The 26049-nt window shown below is 30.8% G+C and overlaps 1 protein-coding gene across 5 annotated transcripts in view; it reads left to right on the forward strand.

Moving 5' to 3' along the window:
- Lar (tyrosine-protein phosphatase Lar) overlaps window positions 1–26049 on the forward strand; it is a 992349-nt gene that overhangs the window by 898132 nt on the left and 68168 nt on the right. For all 5 annotated transcript variants that reach the window (XM_073967222.1, XM_073967225.1, XM_073967224.1 and 2 more), the window contains 2 exons: window positions 21789–21939; window positions 24579–24715. In XM_073967222.1, coding sequence (XP_073823323.1) covers window positions 21789–21939; window positions 24579–24715 — 288 coding nt within the window. The remainder of the gene's footprint in view (window positions 1–21788; window positions 21940–24578; window positions 24716–26049) is intronic.

Raw genomic sequence — 26049 nt, forward strand, 5'->3', positions numbered from 1 at the left:
GTTTACACAAGAAATCGTGCAAAAATAATTGGTGTCGATTAACAACTGATTCAAACTGCTGTTGTACAATTCACACAGTTGCCAACGTCGCACTCAGTCACGGCGTCGAACACCCAACAACCAACTGAATGTTATGTTTTCTGTTATATTGTCTGGTTGGCTGGCTGCTTGGCTTGTGTCAGTCAATGACTGGCAGGGTGTGAAATCCTCGTACAAATTAAGAGAACATTTAACACGACATTCAATAATAGTTGTTTGCAATATATTTAAGAAAAAAAAAACACAACACAAAAGAATTCGAAACATGCACAAAAAAATCAAAAGGCAGAAAACCAGCCTGGCATCCAAGTTAAACAAACGTTTAATAATGAAACCATGTGTTAACTTTTCACTGGTAAATTAACGAGAGAAACAAAAACTGCACACACACTAACGACCTGCATCATGTATCATCAGCAAATTATTCAAATATATGTGTATATTAAGGGGTATTTAAAAATAAAACAACAGGACTTTAATGAATAATTTTAATTAAGAAGCAGGTAAAAAATTGTAATGGCAGTGGACGGTGACCAGCGAATATTGTCATACAAAGCGTAACAATATTTAAAATTAAATTTAAGAAGGAAGAAGACCTGGGAAAAAATTCTTAAAATATTCCACGCATTTAATAGACCTGGGAAAAATTCTTAAAATAAGCCACGCCTTGAATAGACATTGAAAAAAATTCTTAAAATAAGCCACGCCTTGAATAGACATTGAAAAAATTCTTAAATAAGCCACGCCTTGAATAGACATGGAAAAAATCTAAAAATAAGCCACGCCTTGAGTAGACATGGAAAAAAATCTAAAAATAAGCCACGCCTTGTAAAGACCTGGGAAAAATTCTTAAAATAATCCACGCCTTGTAACGACCTGGGAAAAATTCTTAAAATAATCCACGCCTTGTAAAGACCTGGGAAAAAAATCTTAAATAATCCACGCTTTGTAAGGACATGGGAAAAATTCTTAAAATAAACCACGCCTTGTAAAGACCTGGGAAAGAAATCATAAAATAATCCACGCTTTGTAAGGACATGGGAAAAAATTCTTAAAATAACCCACGCCTTGTAAAGACCTAGGAAAAAATTCTTAAAATAATCCAAACCTTGACTAGACCTGGAAAAAATTCTTAAAATAATCCACACCTTGACTAGACCTGACAAAAAATTCTTAAAATAATCCACGCCTTGTAAAGTCCTGACAAAAAATTCTTAAAATAATTCTACGCCCTTGTAAAGACCTAGGAAAAAAATCTTAAAATAATCCACACCTTGACTAGACCTGGGAAAAATTCTTAAAATAATCCACACCTTGACTAGACATGAGGAAAAAATTCTTAAAATAATCCACACCTTGACTAGACATGAGGAAAAAATTCTTAAAATAATTCCCACCTTGACTAGAACTGGGAAACAATGCTTAAAATAATCCACGCCTTGAATAGACCTGGGAAAAAATTCTTAAAATAATCCACGCCTTGAATAGACCTGGGAAAAAATTCTTAAAATAATCCACGCCTTGAATAGACCTGGGAAAAATTCTTAAAATAATCCACGCCTTGAATAGACCTGGGAAAAATTCTTAAAATAATCCACGCCTTGAATAGACCTGGGAAAAATTCTTAAAATAATCCACGCCTTGAATAGACCTGGGAAAAAATTCTTAAAATAATCCACGCCTTGAATAGACCTGGAAAAAATTCTTAAAATAATCCAAGCCTTGTAAAGACCTTGGAAAAAATTCTTAAAATAATCCACTCCTTGAATAGACCTGGGAAAAATTCTTAAAATAATCCACGCCTTAAAAAGACCTGGGAAAAAATTCTTAAAATAATCCACGCCTTAAAAAGACCTGGGAAAAAATTCTTAAAATAATCCACGCCTTAAAAAGACCTGGGAAAAAATTCTTAAAATAATCCACGCCTTAAAAAGACCTGGGAAAAAATTCTTAAAATAATCCACGCCTTAAAAGACCTGGGAAAAAATTCTTAAAATAATCACGCCTTAAAAAGACCTGGGAAAAAATTCTTAAAATAATCCACGCCTTAAAAAAGACCTGGGAAAAAATTCTTAAAATAATCCACGTCTTAAAAAGACCTGGGAAAAAATTCTTAAAATAATCCACGCCTTGTAAAGACCTTGGAAAAAATTCTTAAAATAATCCACGCCTTGTAAAGACCTTGGAAAAAATTCTTCAAAAAATCACGCCTTGTAAAGACCTTGGAAAAAATTCTTCAAAAAATCCACGCCTTGTAGTAAAGACATGTTTAAAAATTCTGAAAAAAAATGTCCAGGGCTTCTTTACAATAACAGAATGTTTTAACGAACATTTGAATGAAAGTAACAGAATTTCTTTTGAAATTTCGCATGAGTGCTGATGACACAACAATCGTAATTGTTGCAAAAAAATAATAATAAACATAAAAGGAAAGTCTGGCCTCAGATTGTTGTGTGTAGCAGATAAATTGGAATCTTTTGAAAATCTTTAGTTGTCGTTCGCTGGCTGGATGTTGCGAAACAAATGAGCGGCGCCAGAACGAACCAGCAGTTCCCATTAAATAAATATGAAGGGGATCAGAATTTGTTTTTTTTTTTCATTTTGACATATCTGAGTGCAAAGTGTTTTAACGAATTTAATTTAATGCTTGAATACATTTCACACGCATACATCGTTGAGCTCCACCATCATTACACTCTCCAAAGGTTTTGCTTTTTTCTTTGTTTGAAATCCTTAAGAGTTGACAGGGAATTTCCAAAAGATATGAATGGAAAAATAATCATAACAAATGGCCTGGTATGGGCCATTGTTTGTCATGTGAGGACTTCCAGAGAACGGGAAACATAATTTGTGCTTGGCAAATGGGGGACCATTGCAAAAATATTTTAAATAAAATGTATATATGTAAATATGTTGGATATTTTTAAGAAATATTTTTTGTCGCTAAAAATGTTCGCTTTATTATTTTCAAAGTAGTCACGCCTTTAACAGTAAGTAATAACCAGGCTGGCTAACATTGTGCTGGCATCATATGTCAAACACACTTTTGGTGTGTATGAGTGGATTCATGGGTATTACTTTACAAGAAGTTCCACAAATATCCTGCCACGACCCTTTCCTTTTAAGCGAACTCTTTCATAATATTTTACAAAAATCTTCCCGTGCCTTTTGGGTGCAGTAATAAAAACGCCAAAATTCTTCTTACTTTTCTTTAGACGCCAAGTAGTTTTGCCATGATTTGAGTCTTCACTTTTGTGCAGCACCTGATGTTTAACTTTTGACTGGTATACTGTTTGTGAAACGTGATCTTTAAACTTTTGGATATCTTATAGCAACAACAAAAAAACGAATATCAAGTGATTATTTTATGCATATGCATTGAAGAAGTCAAGAGCATCAGGTCGGCGGCGGCAGCCTAACACAAAGCAACACATTTATACCTAGATACATCTGCGGGTAACACATATGAACCTTGTATATGGCAAAGGTACGAGTCTTTCTCTAAATTAAACAAATTATAATGATGCCAAAATCATGGCAAATGCGATGTGTGCCAAACGCATGAACAATGTAGTCGGAGGACAAAAATTTATGCTAAATTGTTAAATAGGAAAACGTGATGCCATTATACAATTAAAAGTTTTCAAATGTCGAAATAATTGCCAGGAAAATGGAGAAAAGATTTGAATACCTAGGAGGTAAAGCGATAAAGACAAATAAAAAACCATATTTGTGATAACACGCCTTGAATACAACTGGGAAAATTTCTTGGAAAAATCCACGTCTTGAATACAACTTGGAAAAATTCTTGGAAAAATCCACGTCTTGAATGCAACTGGGAAAAATTCTTGGAAAAATCCACGCCTTGAATACAACTGGGAAAAAATTCTTAAAATAATCCACGCCTTGAATACAACTGGGAAAAAATTCTTAAAATAATCCACGCCTTGAATACAACTGGGAAAAAATTCTTAAAATAATCCACGCCTTGAATACAACTGGGAAAAAATTCTTAAAATAATCCACGCCTTGAATACAACTGGGAAAAAATTCTTAAAATAATCCACGCCTTGAATACAAATGGGAAAAAATTCTTAAAATAATCCACGCCTTGAATACAACTGGAAAAAAATTCTTAAAATAATCCACGCCTTGTAAAGACCTGGGAAAAAATTCTTTAAATAATCCACGCCTTGAATACAACTGGGAAAAAATTCTTAAAATAATCCACGCCTTGAATACAACTGGGAAAAAATTCTTAAAATAATCCACGCCTTGAATACAACTGGGAAAAAATTCTTAAAATAATCCCACGCCTTGAATACAACTGGGAAAAAATTCTTAAAATAATCCACGCCTTGAATACAACTGGGAAAAAATTCTTAATATAATCCACGCCTTGAATACAACTGGGAAACAATTCTTAAAATAATCCACGCCTTGAATACAACTGGGAAAAAATTCTTAAAATAATCCACGCCTTGAATACAACTGGGAAAAAATTCTTAAAATAATCCACGCCTTGAATACAACTGGGAAAAAATTCTAAAATAATCCACGCCTTGAATACAACTGGGAAAAAATTCTTAAAATAATCCACGCCTTGAATACAACTGGGAAAAAAATTCTTAAAATAATCCACGCCTTGAATACAACTGGGAAAAAATTCTTAAAATAATCCACGCCTTGAATACAACTGGGAAAAAATTCTTAAAATAATCCACGCCTTGAATACAACTGGGAAAAAATTCTTAAAATAATCCACGCCTTGAATACAACTGGGAAAAAATTCTTAAAATAATCCACGCCTTGAATACAACTGGGAAAAAATTCTTAAAATAATCCACGCCTTGAATACAACTGGGAAAAAATTCTTAAAATAATCCACGCCTTGAATACAACTGGGAAAAAATTCTTAAAATAATCCACGCCTTGAATACAACTGGGAAAAAATTCTTAAAATAATCCACGCCTTGAATACAACTGGGAAAAAATTCTTAAAATAATCCACGCCTTGAATACAACTGGGAAAAAATTCTTAAAATAATCCACGCCTTGAATACAACTGGGAAAAAATTCTTAAAATAATCCACGCCTTGAATACAACTGGGAAAAAATTCTTAAAATATATCACGCCTTGAATACAACTGGGAAAAAATTCTTAAAATAATCCACGCCTTGAATACAACTGGGAAAAAATTCTTAAAATAATCCACGCCTTGAATACAACTGGGAAAAAATTCTTAAAATAATCCACGCCTTGAATACAACTGGGAAAAAATTCTTAAAATAATCCACGCCTTGAATACAACTGGGAAAAAATTCTTAAAATAATCCACGCCTTGAATACAACTGGAAAAAATTCTTAAAATAATCCACGCCTTGAATACAACTGGGAAAAAATTCTTAAAATAATCCACGCCTTGAATACAACTGGGAAAAAATTCTTAAAATAATCCACGCCTTGAATACAACTGGGAAAAAATTCTTAAAATAATCCACGCCTTGAATACAACTGGGAAAAAATTCTTAAAATAATCCACGCCTTGAATACAACTGGGAAAAAATTCTTAAAATAATCCACGCCTTGAATACAACTGGGAAAAAATTCTTAAAATAATCCACGCCTTGAATACAACTGGGAAAAAATTCTTAAATAATCCACGCCTTGAATACAACTGGGAAAAAATTCTTAAAATAATCCACGCCTTGAATACAACTGGGAAAAAATTCTTAAAATAATCCACGCCTTGAATACAACTGGGAAAAAATTCTTAAAATAATCCACGCCTTGAATACAACTGGGAAAAAATTCTTAATATAATCCACGCCTTGAATACAACTGGGAAAAAATTCTTAAAATAATCCACGCCTTGAATACAACTGGGAAAAATTCTTAAAATAATCCACGCCTTGAATACAACTGGGAAAAAATTCTTAAAATAATCCACGCCTTGAATACAACTGGGAAAAAATTCTTAAAATAATCCACGCCTTGAATACAACTGGGAAAAAATTCTTAAAATAATCCACGCCTTGAATACAACTGGGAAAAAATTCTTAAAATAATCCACGCCTTGAATACAACTGGGAAAAAATTCTTAAAATAATCCACGCCTTGAATACAACTGGGAAAAAATTCTTAAAATAATCCACGCCTTGAATACAACTGGGAAAAAATTCTTAAAATAATCCACGCCTTGAATACAACTGGGAAAAAATTCTTAAAATAATCCACGCCTTGAATACAACTGGGAAAAAATTCTTAAAATAATCCACGCCTTGAATACAACTGGGAAAAAATTCTTAAAATAATCCACGCCTTGAATACAACTGGGAAAAAATTCTTAAAATAATCCACGCCTTGAATACAACTGGAAAAAATTCTTAAAATAATCCACGCCTTGAATACAACTGGGAAAAAATTCTTAAAATAATCCACGCCTTGAATACAACTGGGAAAAAAATTCTTAATATAATCCACGCCTTGAATACAACTGGGAAAAAATTCTTAAATAATCCACGCCTTGAATACAACTGGGAAAAAATTCTTAAAATAATCCACGCCTTGAATACAACTGGGAAAAAATTCTTAAAATAATCCACGCCTTGAATACAACTGGGAAAAAATTCTTAAAATAATCCACGCCTTGAATACAACTGGGAAAAAATTCTTAAAATAATCCACGCCTTGAATACAACTGGGAAAAATTCTTAAAATAATCCACGCCTTGAATACAACTGGGAAAAAATTCTTAAAATAATCCACGCCTTGAATACAACTGGGAAAAAATTCTTAAAATAATCCACGCCTTGAATACAACTGGGAAAAAATTCTTAAAATAATCCACGCCTTGAATACAACTGGGAAAAAATTCTTAAAATAATCCACGCCTTGAATACAACTGGGAAAAAATTCTTAAAATAATCCACGCCTTGAATACAACTGGGAAAAAATTCTTAAAATAATCCACGCCTTGAATACAACTGGGAAAAAATTCTTAAAATAATCCACGCCTTGAATACAACTGGGAAAAAATTCTTAAAATAATCCACGCCTTGAATACAACTGGGAAAAAATTCTTAAAATAATCCACGCCTTGAATACAACTGGGAAAAAATTCTTAAAATAATCCACGCCTTGAATACAACTGGGAAAATATTCTTAAAATAATCCACGCCTTGAATACAACTGGGAAAAAATTCTTAAAATAATCCACGCCTTGAATACAACTGGGAAAAAATTCTTAAAATAATCCACGCCTTGAATACAACTGGGAAAAAATTCTTAAAATAATCCACGCCTTGAATACAACTGGGAAAAAATTCTTAAAATAATCCACGCCTTGAATACAACTGGGAAAAAATTCTTAAAATAATCCACGCCTTGAATACAACTGGGAAAAAATTCTTAAAATAATCCACGCCTTGAATACAACTGGAAAAAATTCTTAAAATAATCCACGCCTTGAATACAACTGGGAAAAAATTCTTAAAATAATCCACGCCTTGAATACAACTGGGAAAAAATTCTTAAAATAATCCACGCCTTGAATACAACTGGGAAAAAATTCTTAAAATAATCCACGCCTTGAATACAACTGGGAAAAAATTCTTAAAATAATCCACGCCTTGAATACAACTGGGAAAAAATTCTTAAAATAATCCACGCCTTGAATACAACTGGGGAAAAATTCTTAAAATAACACGCCTTGAATACAACTGGGAAAAATTCTTAAAATAATCCACGCCTTGAATACAACTGGGAAAAAATTCTTAAAATAATCCACGCCTTGAATACAACTGGGAAAAAATTCTTAAAATAATCCACGCCTTGAATACAACTGGGAAAAAATTCTTAAAATAATCCACGCCTTGAATACAACTGGGAAAAAATTCTTAAAATAATCCACGCCTTGAATACAACTGGGAAAAAATTCTTAAAATAATCCACGCCTTGAATACAACTGGGAAAAAATTCTTAAAATAATCCACGCCTTGAATACAACTGGGAAAAAATTCTTAAAATAATCCACGCCTTGAATACAACTGGGAAAAAATTCTTAAAATAATCCACGCCTTGAATACAACTGGGAAAAAATTCTTAAAATAATCCACGCCTTGAATACAACTGGGAAAAAATTCTTAAAATAATCCACGCCTTGAATACAACTGGGAAAAAATTCTTAAAATAATCCACGCCTTGAATACAACTGGGAAAAAATTCTTAAAATAATCCACGCCTTGAATACAACTGGGAAAAAATTCTTAAAATAATCCACGCCTTGAATACAACTGGGAAAAAATTCTTAAAATAATCCACGCCTTGAATACAACTGGGAAAAAATTCTTAAAATAATCCACGCCTTGAATACAACTGGGAAAAAATTCTTAAAATAATCCACGCCTTGAATACAACTGGGAAAAAATTCTTAAAATAATCCACGCCTTGAATACAACTGGGAAAAAATTCTTAAAATAATCCACGCCTTGAATACAACTGGGAAAAAATTCTTAAAATAATCCACGCCTTGAATACAACTGGGAAAAAATTCTTAAAATAATCCACGCCTTGAATACAACTGGGAAAAAATTCTTAAAATAATCCACGCCTTGAATACAACTGGGAAAAAATTCTTAAAATAATCCACGCCTTGAATACAACTGGGAAAAAATTCTTAAAATAATCCACGCCTTGAATACAACTGGGAAAAAATTCTTAAAATAATCCACGCCTTGAATACAACTGGGAAAAAATTCTTAAAATAATCCACGCCTTGAATACAACTGGGAAAAAATTCTTAAAATAATCCACGCCTTGAATACAACTGGGAAAAAATTCTTAAAATAATCCACGCCTTGAATACAACTGGGAAAAAATTCTTAAAATAATCCACGCCTTGAATACAACTGGGAAAAAATTCTTAAAATAATCCACGCCTTGAATACAACTGGGAAAAAATTCTTAAAATAATCCACGCCTTGAATACAACTGGGAAAAAATTCTTAAAATAATCCACGCCTTGAATACAACTGGGAAAAAATTCTTAAAATAATCCACGCCTTGAATACAACTGGGAAAAAAATTCTTAAAATAATCCACGCCTTGAATACAACTGGGAAAAAATTCTTAAAATAATCCACGCCTTGAATACAACTGGGAAAAAATTCTTAAAATAATCCACGCCTTGAATACAACTGGAAAAAATTCTTAAAATAATCCACGCCTTGAATACAACTGGGGAAAAATTCTTAAAATAATCCACGCCTTGAATACAACTGGGAAAAAATTCTTAAAATAATCCACGCCTTGAATACAACTGGGAAAAAATTCTTAAAATAATCCACGCCTTGAATACAACTGGGAAAAAATTCTTAAAATAATCCACGCCTTGAATACACTGGGAAAAAATTCTTAAAATAATCCACGCCTTGAATACAACTGGGAAAAAATTCTTAAATAATCCACGCCTTGAATACAACTGGGAAAAAATTCTTAAAATAATCCACGCCTTGAATACAACTGGGAAAAAATTCTTAAAATAATCCACGCCTTGAATACAACTGGGAAAAAATTCTTAAAATAATCCACGCCTTGAATACAACTGGGAAAAAATTCTTAAAATAATCCACGCCTTGAATACAACTGGGAAAAAATTCTTAAAATAATCCACGCCTTGAATACAACTGGGAAAAAATTCTTAAAATAATCCACGCCTTGAATACAACTGGGAAAAAATTCTTAAAATAATCCACGCCTTGAATACAACTGGGAAAAAATTCTTAAAATAATCCACGCCTTGAATACAACTGGGAAAAAATTCTTAAAATAATCCACGCCTTGAATACAACTGGGAAAAAATTCTTAAAATAATCCACGCCTTGAATACAACTGGGAAAAAATTCTTAAAATAATCCACGCCTTGAATACAACTGGGAAAAAATTCTTAAAATAATCCACGCCTTGAATACAACTGGGAAAAAATTCTTAAAATAATCCACGCCTTGAATACAACTGGGAAAAAATTCTTAAAATAATCCACGCCTTGAATACAACTGGGAAAAAATTCTTAAAATAATCCACGCCTTGAATACAACTGGGAAAAAATTCTTAAAATAATCCACGCCTTGAATACAACTGGGAAAAAATTCTTAAAATAATCCACGCCTTGAATACAACTGGGAAAAAATTCTTAAAATAATCCACGCCTTGAATACAACTGGGAAAAAATTCTTAAAATAATCCACGCCTTGAATACAACTGGGAAAAAATTCTTAAAATAATCCACGCCTTGAATACAACTGGGAAAAAATTCTTAAAATAATCCACGCCTTGAATACAACTGGGAAAAAATTCTTAAAATAATCCACGCCTTGAATACAACTGGGAAAAAATTCTTAAAATAATCCACGCCTTGAATACAACTGGGAAAAAATTCTTAAAATAATCCACGCCTTGAATACAACTGGGAAAAAATTCTTAAAATAATCCACGCCTTGAATACAACTGGGAAAAAATTCTTAAAATAATCCACGCCTTGAATACAACTGGGAAAAAATTCTTAAAATAATCCACGCCTTGAATACAACTGGGAAAAAATTCTTAAAATAATCCACGCCTTGAATACAACTGGGAAAAAATTCTTAAAATAATCCACGCCTTGAATACAACTGGGAAAAAATTCTTAAAATAATCCACGCCTTGAATACAACTGGGAAAAAATTCTTAAAATAATCCACGCCTTGAATACAACTTGGGAAAAAATTCTTAAAATAATCCACGCCTTGAATACAACTGGGAAAAAATTCTTAAAATAATCCACGCCTTGAATACAACTGGGAAAAAATTCTTAAAATAATCCACGCCTTGAATACAACTGGGAAAAATTCTTAAAATAATCCACGCCTTGAATACAACTGGGAAAAAATTCTTAAAATAATCCACGCCTTGAATACAACTGGGAAAAAATTCTTAAAATAATCCACGCCTTGAATACAACTGGGAAAAAATTCTTAAAATAATCCACGCCTTGAATACAACTGGGAAAAAATTCTTAAAATAATCCACGCCTTGAATACAACTGGGAAAAAATTCTTAAAATAATCCACGCCTTGAATACAACTGGGAAAAAATTCTTAAAATAATCCACGCCTTGAATACAACTGGGAAAAAATTCTTAAAATAATCCACGCCTTGAATACAACTGGGAAAAAATTCTTAAAATAATCCACGCCTTGAATACAACTGGGAAAAAATTCTTAAAATAATCCACGCCTTGAATACAACTGGGAAAAAATTCTTAAAATAATCCACGCCTTGAATACAACTGGGAAAAAATTCTTAAAATAATCCACGCCTTGAATACAACTGGGAAAAAATTCTTAAAATAATCCACGCCTTGAATACAACTGGGAAAAAATTCTTAAAATAATCCACGCCTTGAATACAACTGGGAAAAAATTCTTAAAATAATCCACGCCTTGAATACAACTGGGAAAAAATTCTTAAAATAATCCACGCCTTGAATACAACTGGGAAAAAATTCTTAAAATAATCCACGCCTTGAATACAACTGGGAAAAAATTCTTAAAATAATCCACGCCTTGAATACAACTGGGAAAAAATTCTTAAAATAATCCACGCCTTGAATACAACTGGGAAAAAATTCTTAAAATAATCCACGCCTTTAATGACCTGGGTAAAAATTCTTAAAATAATCCACGCCTTCTAAGGACCTGGTTAAAAATTCTTAAAATAATCCACGCCTTCTAAGGACCTGGTTAAAAATTCTTAAAATAATCCACGCCTTCTAAGGACCTGGTTAAAAATTCTTAAAATAATCCACGCCTTCTAAGGACCTGGTTAAAAATTCTTAAAATAATCCACGCCTTCTAAGGACCTGGTTAAAAATTCTTAAAATAATCCACGCCTTCTAAGGACCTGGTTAAAAATTCTTAAAATAATCCACGCCTTCTAAGGACCTGGTTAAAAATTCTTAAAATAATCCACGCCTTCTAAGGACCTGGTTAAAAATTCTTAAAATAATCCACGCCTTCTAAGGACCAGGTTAAAAATTCTTAAAATAATCCACGCCTTCTAAGGACCTGGTTAAAAATTCTTAAAATAATCCACGCCTTCTAAGGACCTGGTTAAAAATTCTTAAAATAATCCACGCCTTCTAAGGACCTGGTTAAAAATTCTTAAAATAATCCACGCCTTCTAAGGACCTGGTTAAAAATTCTTAAAATAATCCACGCCTTCTAAGGACCTGGTTAAAAATTCTTAAAATAATCCACGCCTTCTAAGGACCTGGTTAAAAATTCTTAAAATAATCCACGCCTTCTAAGGACCTGGTTAAAAATTCTTAAAATAATCCACGCCTTCTAAGGACCTGGTTAAAAATTCTTAAAATAATCCACGCCTTGAATACAACTGGGAAAAAATTCTTAAAATAATCCACGCCTTCTAAGGACCTGGTCAAAAATTCTTAAAATAATCCACGCCTTCTAAGGACCTGGTTAAAAATTCTTAAAATAATCCACGCCTTCTAAGGACCTGGTTAAAAATTCTTAAAATAACCCACGCCTTGTAAAGAGCTGGGAAAAAATCTTAAAATAGTCCACGCCAAGTAAAGACGCGGGAAAAATTCTTAAAATAATCTACCAAAACCTACGATTTTACAATCGGATGAAAAATGGTGCTTGTCTTTGCTATTTAAATAGACGGATGGATTAGTAGGTGGATGATAACGCATCCAAAAATCTAGATCTACTTGCAACTGTAGGAATATTATGCAAAATTTTATCAAATACATGCATTGAACTTCTCCAGTCCTTGTTAAACATTAAACGAAACTATAAACATTCTTGTATTAGACAACTATTTGACATTTTATGACATTAAATTCTGCCCATTTGTTGAATTTTAATAAATTATTAAATTTCTCTTAGCTTCCGATTTAAGCGCTTTAATTGTACACCTCACAACCGCTCCTTCGCCACCCTTGTGGCCGCCCACGAACTTGACACTTTTCTAAATGGCCATTCATAGTCATGGCTGTCGGTCTATTTGTGGCTTCGTTTATAGGTTTTTGAGAATTTTAATACTAAAAGAGATTTATGGTTTAGAAATTAAACTATTAAAAGGAAATTTATTATTTGTTTTGTGGAGTGTCGGTTGTTGTTTGGGTGTGACTAGTTGGCTGTATGTGTAAGCGTGTATACCCAGCAAACCAATCGTACCGACATCGTAATGGAATCGGAACCAAATTCGGACACTACGTATGAAGTGGTTGACAAAATTTCGAAACGAAATCGGAAAAAAATCTGTGGGAAATTCGGAAGGCGATTTTTTTCTTTTGAATTTTCGTACAGACTTCTGAACCAACCCCTTGCTGCTAGATATATACAAAAGGTGGTTGTTGTGCGAAAAGAATTTTGTTTCCGATATATCGATCCGAATTCGTACCGAAATCGGAAGAAAAACCTTAGTATATTCGAAGGGAAATTTATTCTCTGAAATCGGAACGAAATCTGTACGAATTCCCCTAAGAAAAATCGTATAGAAATCGGAACGAAATCTGCACGATTTTGCTTCCGAAATTATTCAGATGTGTCGGACATCCTACATTTGGTTTGCTGGGTATTTGTGTTTGCTATGCTAAGTAATATTATGTTTGTCCGTAAATACGAAAAATAATCAAAAGGTATAAATTCTATAATGATTAATTGAGAAAAATTACAAATACAAATATGGCAAACCCCAAAAACAACAATAATAATAAATTGTCATATTAGCTTGGTCAATAGGACGACAATACAAAATGACTTTTGTTAGAGGAGGGAGCGGGGGAAGGCAATAACCTAGGTAACATATGTTGCAGGGATATTTGTGTTGTGGAAATAATTTGAATAGCTATTTGAAAGTAAATAAGAAAGGATATTTTTTTTTAAATTTTAAGGGAGATAGATTGTAAATTGAAGGCTTAAATATTTTAAAATAAACTAGGGAACTTGTGGGTCCTCAGGTCACCAGGTCTTTACAAGGCGTGGATTATATTAAGATTTTTTTCGCGTCTTTACTAGGCTTGGATTATTTTAAGAATTTTTCCCACGTTTTTTCAAGGCGTGTATTATTTTAAGAATTTTTTTTCGCGTCTTTACAAGGCTTGGATTATTTTAAGAGTTTTTCCCAGAACTTTACAAGCGTGGATTATTTTAAGAATTTTTCTCAGATCTCTACAAGGCGTGGATTATTTTAAGAATTTTTCTCAGATCCCTACAAGGCGTGGATTATTTTAAGAATTTTTTCTTAGATATTTTCAAGGCGTGGAATATTTTAAGAATTTTTTCTTAGACATTTTCAAGGCGTGGAATATTTTAAGAATTTTTTCTTAGATATTTTCAAGGCGTGGTATATTTTAAGAATTTTTTTTTTAAATATTTCCAAGGCTTGGAATATTTTAAGAATTTTTTCTTACATATTTTCAAGGCGTGGAATATTTTAAGAATTTTTCTTAGATATTTTCAAGGCGTGGAATATTTTAAGAATTTTTTCTTAGATATTTTCAAGGCGTGGAATATTTTAATAATTTTTTCTTAAATATTTTCAAGGCGTGGAATATTTTAAGAATTTTTTCTTAGATATTTTCAAGGCGTGGAATATTTTAAGAATTTTTTCTTAGATATTTTCAAGGCGTGGAATATTTTAAGAATTTTTTCTTAGATATTTTCAAGGCGTGGAATATTTTAAGAATTTTTTCTTAGATATTTTCAAGGCGTGGTATATTTTAAGAATTTTTTTTTAAATATTTCCAAGGCTTGGAATATTTTAAGAATTTTTTCTTAGATATTTTCAAGGCGTGGAATATTTTAAGAATTTTTCCCAGATCTTTACAAGGCGTGAATTATTTTAAGAATTTTTGCCAGGTCTTTACAAGACGTGAATTATTTTAAGAACTTTTTTCCAGGTCTTAACAGGGCGTGGATTATTTTAAGAATTTTTCCCCACGTCTTTACAATGCGTGAATTATTTTAAGAATTTTTTCCTAGATATTTTCAAGGCGTTGAATATTTTAAGAATTTTTTCTTAGATATTTTCAAGGCGTTGAATATTTTAAGAATTATTTCTTAGATATTTTCAAGGCGTGGAATATTTGAAGATTTTTTCCCAGATCTTTACATGGCGTGAATTATTTTAAGAATTTTTTCCCAGGTCTTTACAAGGCGTGGATTATTTTAAGATTTTTTTCCCAGGTCTTTACAAGGCGTGGATTATTTTAAGATTTTTTTCCCAGGACTTTAAAAGGCGTGGATAATTAAAAGAATTTTTTCCAGGTCTTTACAAGGCTTGGTTTATTTAAAGAATTTTTTCTTAGATATTTTCAAGGCGTGGAATATTTTAAGAATTTTTTCTTAGATATTTTCAAGGCTTGGAATATTTTAAGAATTTTTTCTTAGATATTTTCAAGGCGTGGAATATTTTAAGAATTTTTTCTTAGACATTTTCAAGGCGTGGAATATTTTAAGAATTTTTTCTTAGATATTTTCAAGGCGTGGTATATTTTAAGATTTTTTTTTTAAATATTTCCAAGGCTTGGAATATTTTAAGAATTTTTTCTTAGATATTTTCAAGGCGTGGAATATTTTAAGAATTTTTTCTTAGATATTTTCAAGGCGTGGAATAGTTTAAGAATTTTTTCTTAGATATTTTCAAGGCGTGGAATATTTTAATAATTTTTTCTTAAATATTTTCAAGGCGTGGAATATTTTAAGAATTTTTTCTTAGATATTTTCAAGGCGTGGAATATTTTAAGAATTTTTTCTTAGATATCTTCAAGGCGTGGAATATTTTAAGAATTTTTTCCCAGGCCTTTACTAGGCGTGGATTATTTTAAAGATTTTGGCCAGGTCTTTACTAGGCGTGGATTATTTTAAAGATTTTGGCCAGGTCTTTACTAGGCGTGGATTATTTTAAAGATTTTGGCCAGGTCTTTACTAGGCGTGGATTATTTGAAGAATTTGGATGTTTAAAGAATCTAGGATTCGTGCCTCAGAGATATTTTTCATAATATTGCAAAATTTACGTCGCAGCAAAGACATTAACCATTGATAGAAAATATTCCAAATTAAAGATGAAGTTTTGAATTTAAGAAATAAAAATAATAATTCAATACTGAAGCTATAATTTCCCAACTATGATCACAGCTACAGTCGCCATCTAGGTTTTAATTTTGTACCAACGTATGATTTCAAAATATAGGGGGCACCCTATTATTATTATTTTGAATTTTAGATGGCCCTCAGTGCCCAACTGAAACCTTTATCATTTCTAAAATTATTAAAATAGATAAAATGAGAATAGAGGTAAAAATAATAATTCAAGACCGAAACCATCCATAATCACCCAAGTATGATCACTAGAGTTGTGCCAAAGGAACTATATGGAACTATCTCGTTCACTTCGCAGTTCCAATGGGCCACATTTTTTCTTTGATCAAACTGCGTATACTTAACAGCAAACGTTACATTTCATGATGTTACTCATACGTTTTGGAACTAGTACAAGGAACTAGGAACTAGATTACCCAACTCTAATGATCACACCAACTGTCGCCCTCTATGGTTCAATTTTCGTATCAACGTCTGATTTCTAAATATAGAGGGCACAACATTTTTATTTTGAAATATAGATGGCGCTCAACTCAAATCTTTCCAATTTCTAGAATGATTGTTTTTCATATTTATCACCTTTCGTGTTTTTTTTTAAATGTGGTTAAAAAAAGAAAAAAATTATTTTATTTATTTAATTTTCGTTACTGATGTTGCTGTTACCTGACTGGCTGCTGCTGTCAGTGATGGTTTTACGCACACCATCACACATTGTCATCATTTATTATTATTTTAATACAATTTTTTTCAATTTTCATTACGAGATACTTTTGTGCGTTTATTTCCTTTTTATTTGGATGTTAAAAAAATCCAGGACTCGTGCCTCAGATATATTTTTTCATAATATTGCAAATATTTACAAGATTTTTGGATAGAGTTTTCTCATATTCCACCTACTGACGCTGCAGCAAAGACATTAACCAAAAACAAAACAAAACATTGTTCCACAACATCCCATACGGGACAAGGGAGACTTCTCTCATATCAATGAGTGCACCCCGATTCATATTTAGCTCAATGATATGGAACCTACTGTTTATCGCCGAGTCCGAACGGCGTGTCCTAAGACACCACTTATAGAGAAGTTTTTCAAGGCTGAAATACTCAGGTAATGTCGCCAACATTACTGAGGGGTATTTTGCCACCGTTGAAAAATGTTTGGTGTTGCCTGGCCGGGGAATCGAACCACCGACCTTCTGCGTGCAAGGCGGGCGTGCATACCATTGCACCACGGTGGCACCCAAAAGACATTAACCATTGATAGAAAATATTCCTCAGACCTATAAAACCCACTCAATTGTATAAATATGTATATACGTATGTATGCAATCCTCTCATTGTCATTAATATATGACCAGGTGTCTGTGTTTGTTTGCTCATAACTCAATGATTGAAAAATCACACCGATTATTTAATTGTTGTTGTTCGTTCAATCGGTAAATAATCAAATGATATTTAATAAACTTTACGCATACACCAAAATGATGGGACAAATAGGCAAATTAAGTTATTATATGCTATGGTATGGACAACAACAACAACAGAGATATAAATATTGTTGAACGGTCTATGTCGACGTTGCGTTGGGTCATTGGTTTCACACACAAGTCAATATTAATTTGATAAATTGAAATTATAAATTATATGTATACGTTTATGTGTATACATACACCTGTATCACACATCTACACATGTGTCTACACATATTATAAAAGCATCATAATTTAAGTAAATATATAATGCTAAAGCTGTACATTCAAATATATGTATATTAATCTGTTGATATTGAGACAGATATGAAAACAAAAGAAAGAAATAAAGAAAGAAAGAGGAAATTTAAATACATGTGTAGACTTATGACCCACCTACTAATATCGTAGCAGCTTTAAAGTAGCATTAGCACCTTATAAATGGCAATTCTGTATCAACGCAAGTTGAGTTGGTGGAAAAAAAAAAATTATATAGATTTTTAAAATATAGATTTAAATATAGATTTTTAAAATAAATTATAAATTTGAATTTTAGATGGCGTGTTGGAATGTTAGCGAAGAAATAAAATTTGTAAAGACTTTCAAAATATAGTGGGCACAAGTTTACAAAGATATAAAATGGTAAAGATTGGACAATATGCATAATGCAGTTCAATTTTACTATTAAATCAGATGGTGTTTGTGTATAACAGACAACTAACAGATCACGACGTCAACAAAAACAAGAATAACATAAATTCATGTCACTATATTGTAAATTAACATTATGTTATACCTCCAGCGCCATCTGCCGATGTGTAGTAGCAATTGAAATGTTCCATCTTGTTATGTTATACATCTTTGAAGTTTATTAATTTGAATTTTAGATGGCGCTCAGTGTTGGATTGATGGCAAACAAATAAATAAAATTGTAACGATTTTCAGAATACAGATGGCCCACACATTTTTATTTGAATTTTAGATGGCGGTCATTGTCGCCATGGTAAAAAATAAACCCATCACATTTTTCAAAATATAGGGGGCACAAGTTATAAATAGAATTTTAGATGGGGCTCATTGCTCACTAACGACTAAAAGATCTATTTTTGAATATATTTCAATCTAATTGTTTGGTTTATTCGCAAGAGATGTAAGATTTTTGGATACGTTATACCCCACCTACTAAAATCAAATGAACTATAATTCGTATTTCTCATTGGATGATCGAAATTCAAGTATTAAATAAGTTCGAAGCATTAATTGATAATATCTTGAATATAACTGGGAAAAAAATGCTTAAAATAATACACGCCTTCTAAGGACCTGGTTAAAAATTCTTAAAATAAGCCACGCCTTGTAAAGGCCTGGGAAAAATTCTTAAAAGAAGCCACGCCTTGTAAAGACCTGGGAAAAATTCTTAAAATAAGCCACGCCTTGTAAAGACCTGGGAAAAAATTCATAACATAATATACGCCTTGTAAAATCCCGGAAAAAACTTCTTAAAATAATCCAAAAAAAATTGTTAGAGATTTTTAAAATATAGTGGGTACAAGTTTATTAATTTGAATTTTAGATGGCGCTCATTGTCGCCATGGTAATAAATAAACCTATCACATTTTTCAAAATATAGGGGGCACAAGTTATAAATTGAATTTTAGATGGCGCTCAGTGCTCAGTACCGATTAAAAGATCTATTTTGAAATATACCCCAATCTTTCTATTTTTAAATATGCCTCAATCTTTTTTTAAATATACCTCAATACATTTTTTTTTATTTGCAAGTGATGCAAGATTTTTGGATAAGATATACACCACCTACTAAAATCCTACGATTCGTATTTCTCATTGGATGATTAAAATTCTAGGATTAAGGAAGTTCGAAGCATTAATTTATAATATCTATGTACAATATTCGGGCATTTGTAAGAAACACAACATTTGTGGAGACTCATAACTCGCCTACTAATATTGCAGAAGCTTATAAGTAGCAGCTGCAGTCGCATTTTTAATCGGATGATAAAAAATTAAGGATAGTAAATGTTCAAAGCATCAGTTTGAGATATTTTTTATTTAATTTTTGAATTTTAGATGACGCTCATTGACGCCATAATAAACCTATAAAATTGTTTAAAATATAGGGTGCACAAGTTTTAATTTGAACTTTAGATGGCGTTCAGTTCAAGCGATGCCACATTATCCGGCACTCATTGACGCCATAGTAAACCTATAAAATTTTTCAAAATACAGGGGGCACAAGTTAAAATTTGAATTTTAGATGGCGCCAGTGCTCACTAACGAGCTAAAATATCTATTTTGAAATATATCTCAATATCTTACAATATATTCAAAAAATTCCCCCGCGAAACCCATCCAGCTTTAGTCTTTACTTATCTCCCTACCTCATTCATATGTGTAAGTCTATCGAAATCCCTTCTCTTTCTTGCATTCATTTTCACATTTTCTTGATTGCCTTGTAATATGTAGAGGGTCTGCTGGTCTTTGTCTTCGCCAACGGCAGGCAACCAACAAAAAGTCTTATTGTTCCCAATATGTATGTGGAAAAAACTTTAAATTACTTTTGCCTTCAATGTTTTTGTTGTTGTTATTTTTTCTGTTTATTCTCTTATGATTCCTATGGTGGCGGCCAGGCCACCACAACAAGTACTTTCCCTTATGGTTCTTTATTCATAAAAAACGAAAACAAGGTTTCATTGTCACGCAGTTCTCCAACTGGCAAGAAATCGAAACTTGACCCTATTTCCTTAGTTTTCTTTTTGATTACTAACGAAAAAAAATTAAATGAATGAAATGGAATAAAAATATTTTTCTCAATTTCCCTACGAAATTGTTTTTCATTATCATGTAAAAAGATTTTTTTTTAAAAAAAAAATAAATAAATTGAATTTATTTTGTTCCTTGATTTCAATTTTGATATGAAAAAAAAGAACAACAACAAATTGTGGAAAGAAAGATGAAATATATAAGTGGAGGGGAAAGAGAGGAAAGCCTCAAAAGCATCTCCAAATAAAAGATGGTTTTGAATTTAAGAAATAAAAATAATAATTAAATTTTGAAGCTATAATCTTCCAAGTATGATCACACCTACAGTCGCCCTCTAGGTGTCAATTTTTGTACCAACGTATGATTTCAAAATATAGGGGGCACACTATTATTATTTTGAATGTTACATGGCCCTCAGTGCCCATTTGAAACCTTTATAATTTCTACAATGATTGAAATATGAAGTTCTGAATTAAAGATGTAAAATAATAATTCAAGACCAAAGCCCTCTAGTTGTCAATTTTGGTATCAACGTCTGATTGCAAAAAATAGAGGGCACAACACGTCTATTTAGAATTTTAGATGGCGCTCAACTCAAACCTTCACACCAACTGTCGCCCTCTAGGTGTCAATTTTGGTATCAACATCTGATTTCAAAATATAGAGGATACAAAATTGTTATTTTGAAATTTAGATTGCGCTCAACTCAAACCTTTACAATTTCTAGAATGATTGTTTTTCATATTTATCACCTTTCGTGTTTTTTTAATGTGGTTACAAAAAAGAAAAAATCTATTTTATTTATTTAATTTCCGTTACTGATGTTCCTGTTACCTGCCTGCCTGGCTCGCTGCTGCTGTCAGTGATGGTTTTACGCAAACCATCACACATTGTCATCATTTATTATTATTTTAATAATTTTTTTTTGTTTTTTTTTTTAATTTTCATTACGACATACATACTTTTGTGCGTTTATTTCCCCTTCCTTCCTTGCTTAACTCGCACACAACAGAAACAAACAAAAAATATAAATCAATAATAATGAAATATAACCGAGAAGGGCTAAAGGGAAACATTATTGACATTGCCAATATTTGATTTATCTCAATGTGAACATCTCAAACCAAACAGCCAACCAACCAACCAATGCCCCGTCATCGTCAACATGCTGTGACAAGATGTAACCGCACACTTTTATTCATTTATAGATTGGTATTACAACAAACCAAACCAACAACAACAAACACAAAAAATATCATCATATTTTTAATATCAGAAAATTTATTTATGATATCTTTTTTTGTGTTCTCTTTTCATTTTCATTTACAGGTGTCCCCTCACAGCCAAGCAATTTCCGGGCCACCGATATCGGCGAGACCGCAGTTACATTGCAATGGTCAAAACCGACACATTCCAGTGAAAATATCGTTCATTACGAATTATACTGGAATGACACATATGCAAATCAGGATCATCACAAGTGAGTAGTATATTGGTTTAACCTATGACCCCCAAGCGCCCATCACCATCATCATCATTGGCAACATACACACACCTCCACAAGCAGACAGTGGTTGTGCCATTTCAATTCATTCATCTGTGAGAGGGGGAAAATTGTCACGGCTTGCAAGTGTGTGTGTGTAAATTGCGTATAGAAATAATAACATTCAAGCAAAGTTTTGTATTTCAAAAATCATTCAAATACCCGACATGAAATACAATTTGATAGACGGAAATTTCATTAAAATAAATTAATGGTTTAAAAATAATTTAATAATGGTGTGTTAGTTTGACACACCCACACAAACACACACACAGAGAGAGGAAGTGTGGTTATATAAAATAACTGAAGCGAAAATAATATAGGAAATTTAATAAAATTTTAAATAAAAGCACCAATATTGGTGGTTTTAGGTTATGATAAAATATTGAATACTCAAAATAAAATAACTTTTCTATAGAAAATTTAGAGAAGTTCGACAAAATTCTATATGATATCTATTGATATTCGATAAATTTTCCATAACAAATTAATCGATATTCGATAAATTTTCTAAAATAAATTTAACGATATTTGTTAAATTTTCTATAACAAATTTATCGATGTTCGTTAAATTTTCTATAACAAATTTATCGGAATTCGAATAATTTTCCATAATAAATTTAAAGATATTCGATAAATTTTCTATAAAAAATTTGTCGATATTCGATAAATTTGCTATAATATATTTATCGATATTCGAAAAATTTGCCAACATAAATGTATCGTTATTCAATAAATTGTCTTTGATAAATGTATTGATATTCGATAAATATTCTATAATAAATATATCGATATTCTATAATATTTCTATAATAAATTTATTTTCTATAAAAAATTTATCGATATTCCATGAATTTTCTGTAATAGATTTATCGGTATTCGAATAATTTTCTATACAACACTGATCGATATTCAATAATTTTTTTATAATAAATTTAACGATATTCGATAAATTTTCTATAACAAATTTTCTATAATAAACTTATCGATAGTCGATAAGTTTCCCATAATAAATTTATCAATATTCGATAAATTTTCTATAATAAATTTATTTATAGTCGATAAATTTTCTGTAATAAATTTATCGATAGTTGGCACATTTTCTATAATAAATTTACCGATACTTGATAAAACTTCTATAATGAATTCATCGATATTCGATAAATTTTCTATAAAATATTTATAGATATTCCAGAAATTTTCTGAGAAAAAATTTATCGAAATTCGATACATTTTTTATAATAATTTTATTGATATTCAATAATTTTTCTATATTAAGTGTATCGATATTCGATACATTTTCCATAAATATGTATCGATATTCGTTAAATTTTCTATAACCAATTTATCGATATTCGTTAAATTGTCTATAACAAATTTATCAATATATAATTTTTTTCTATAATTAATTTTTCGATATTCGATACAATTTTCTATAACAAATTTATCGATATTCGATAAAGTTTCTATAATAACTTTATCAATATTCGATAAATTGTCTATAGTAAATTTATCAAAATTCCATAAATTGTCTATAGTTAATTTATCGAAATTCGATAAATTGTCTATGGTAAATTTATCGAAATCCGACAAATTGTCTATGGTAAATTTATCGAAATCCGATAAACTGTCTATGGTAAATTTATCGAAATCCGATAAATTGTCTATGGTAAATTTATCGAAATCCGATAAATTGTCTATAGTAAATTTATCGAAATTCGATAAATTGTCTATGGTAAATTTATCGAAATCCGATAAATTGTCTATGGTAAATTTATCGAAATTCGATAAATTGTCTATGGTAAATTTATCGAAATCCGATAAATTGTCTATGGTAAATTTATCGAAATCCGATAAATTGTCTATGGTAAATTTATCGAAATTCGATAAATTGTCTATAGTAAATTTATCGATATTCGATAAATTGTCTATAGTAAATTTATCGAAATCCGATAAATTGTCTATAGTAAATTTATCGAAATCCGATACATTGTCTATGGTAAATTTATCGAGATCCGATAAATTGTCTATGCTAAATTTATCGAAATCCGATAAATTGTCTATAGTAAATTTATCGAAATCCGATAAATTGTCTATAGTAAATTTATCGAAATCCGATAAATTGTCTATAGTAAATTTATCGAAATTCGATAAATTATCTATAGTAACTTTATCGAAATTCGATAAATTGTCTATAGTAAATTTATCGAAATCCGAAAAATTGTCTATGGTAAATTTATCGAAATTCCATAAATTGTCTATAGCAAATTTATCGAATTTCGATAAATTGTCTATAGTTATTTTTTGAAATTCGATAAATTGTCTATAGTTAATGTATCTAAATTTGATAAATTGTCTATAGTTAATTTATGGAAATTCGAAAACTTATCTTTAATAAATTTATCGAAATTCGATAAGTTTTTCTATCACTATCGAATAACCATAAATATTATATTAAAAATTTAAAAAGATTGTTTTATTTATTTTATTTCTTCTATATTTATTTTTATATATTTTTTATATATAATTCATGTTTTTATTCATTTATTTTTCTAATCAATTTCCTTTCCCTTTAGGCGTATTTCCAACACCGAATCCTATACGCTAGATGGTTTGTATCCTGATACATTATATTATATATGGCTTGCGGCTCGTTCCCAAAGAGGAGAAGGTGCAACAACCCCACCCATACCCGTCCGTACAAAACAATATGGTAAGCAAACAATTTTGATTTACTTCTTGAAACCCTTTCCATGAATATATTGAAAACAATTTTTTGAACAACAAACATTTATTATTATAGTAATATTATATAATTGAAAAAAACTACTACTACTATATATGCTCCTAACATATATATAAATATATATTTTTAATATATGTGTAAATCATATATAACACAAAATGATATAAACAAATATACAAAAACAAATAACGAAACTTAGGGTGCCAAAAATAAAAACAACAAACAAATTAATCAGAAAAACATAGCTTAAGTCCTGTAAAATCGTAAAAAGAGATTTTAATTTTTTTGGATTTCAATTTTTTATTAGAATTTTTCAAACTCCTGCATATGTAGTCGTTTTTGGATATCCTTCCATATACATATATTTTTAATCATGTCATTCATATATAAAGAAAAATCAAGGTAAAATGTAATACCTCCTCCCATTGACAGATAAAAGGTGCTTTGTTAAAATTCCCAAATGAAAGAAAATACTGGACAATAATTTTTAATTTAATTATTTTTATTATTAAGTATTATTAATTTTGGTACCAAATATATAAGACTTACCACCCACACTAAACAAATAATATAAATACATACTACCTAATTACATATATACATATTTAGCATATACCCTTATCTACTAAATTATACTATATACATATATTACACAATTCCCTACTACATAGTTACATAAAATATTTACACAAAAAATTTTAGTTTTTAGTTATTTATTTAAAATATTATTAATTTAAGTTGTTAAGTATTTATGTATATATTTATTTATTATTAATATTTATTATGTACACAAACACTTACCTAGTTATACAAACATATTTACTCTTAAATACCTAAACAAAACAGCAACAACAAAAAACATTATCACATAACAGCAAAACCAGGCATGAAACCTTAAATCTAAAATTGTTTAAATGTACAAATTAAAATAAAAAAGAAAAATAAAAGTAATAGAGTTAAAATATAGCCTGGGTCACCACCCAGCCCTGTGTAGACCTAAAACCAAATAGTTCAATTAAATGATTCACTGAAAGGAGCCACACAGTTTTAGCTCATCTTTACAATTGGTCCGAATTATTGACTTTGTTTGAATTTACATCAAATGCAACAAGCAGGTAGCCCTTGGTTCGTTCTATGGTAGGTTAGCTAAGCCTAGAACCTAATTTTCTTGTGTTTCAACAGCTGTAATGTAGCTTGTCGCTTCTTTACAATTGGTCCTTCGACTCAGATTGTTCTGTGCGGGTTGACTTTTTAGATTTTCTTTAATTTTTATAATTTAAACAACCGAACGATCTTTGCTG

The sequence above is a fragment of the Musca autumnalis genome, unplaced genomic scaffold, assembly GCF_047663935.1.
Source record: "Musca autumnalis isolate F117 unplaced genomic scaffold, ASM4766393v1 scaffold_2, whole genome shotgun sequence".
NCBI lineage: Eukaryota > Metazoa > Arthropoda > Insecta > Diptera > Muscidae > Musca > Musca autumnalis.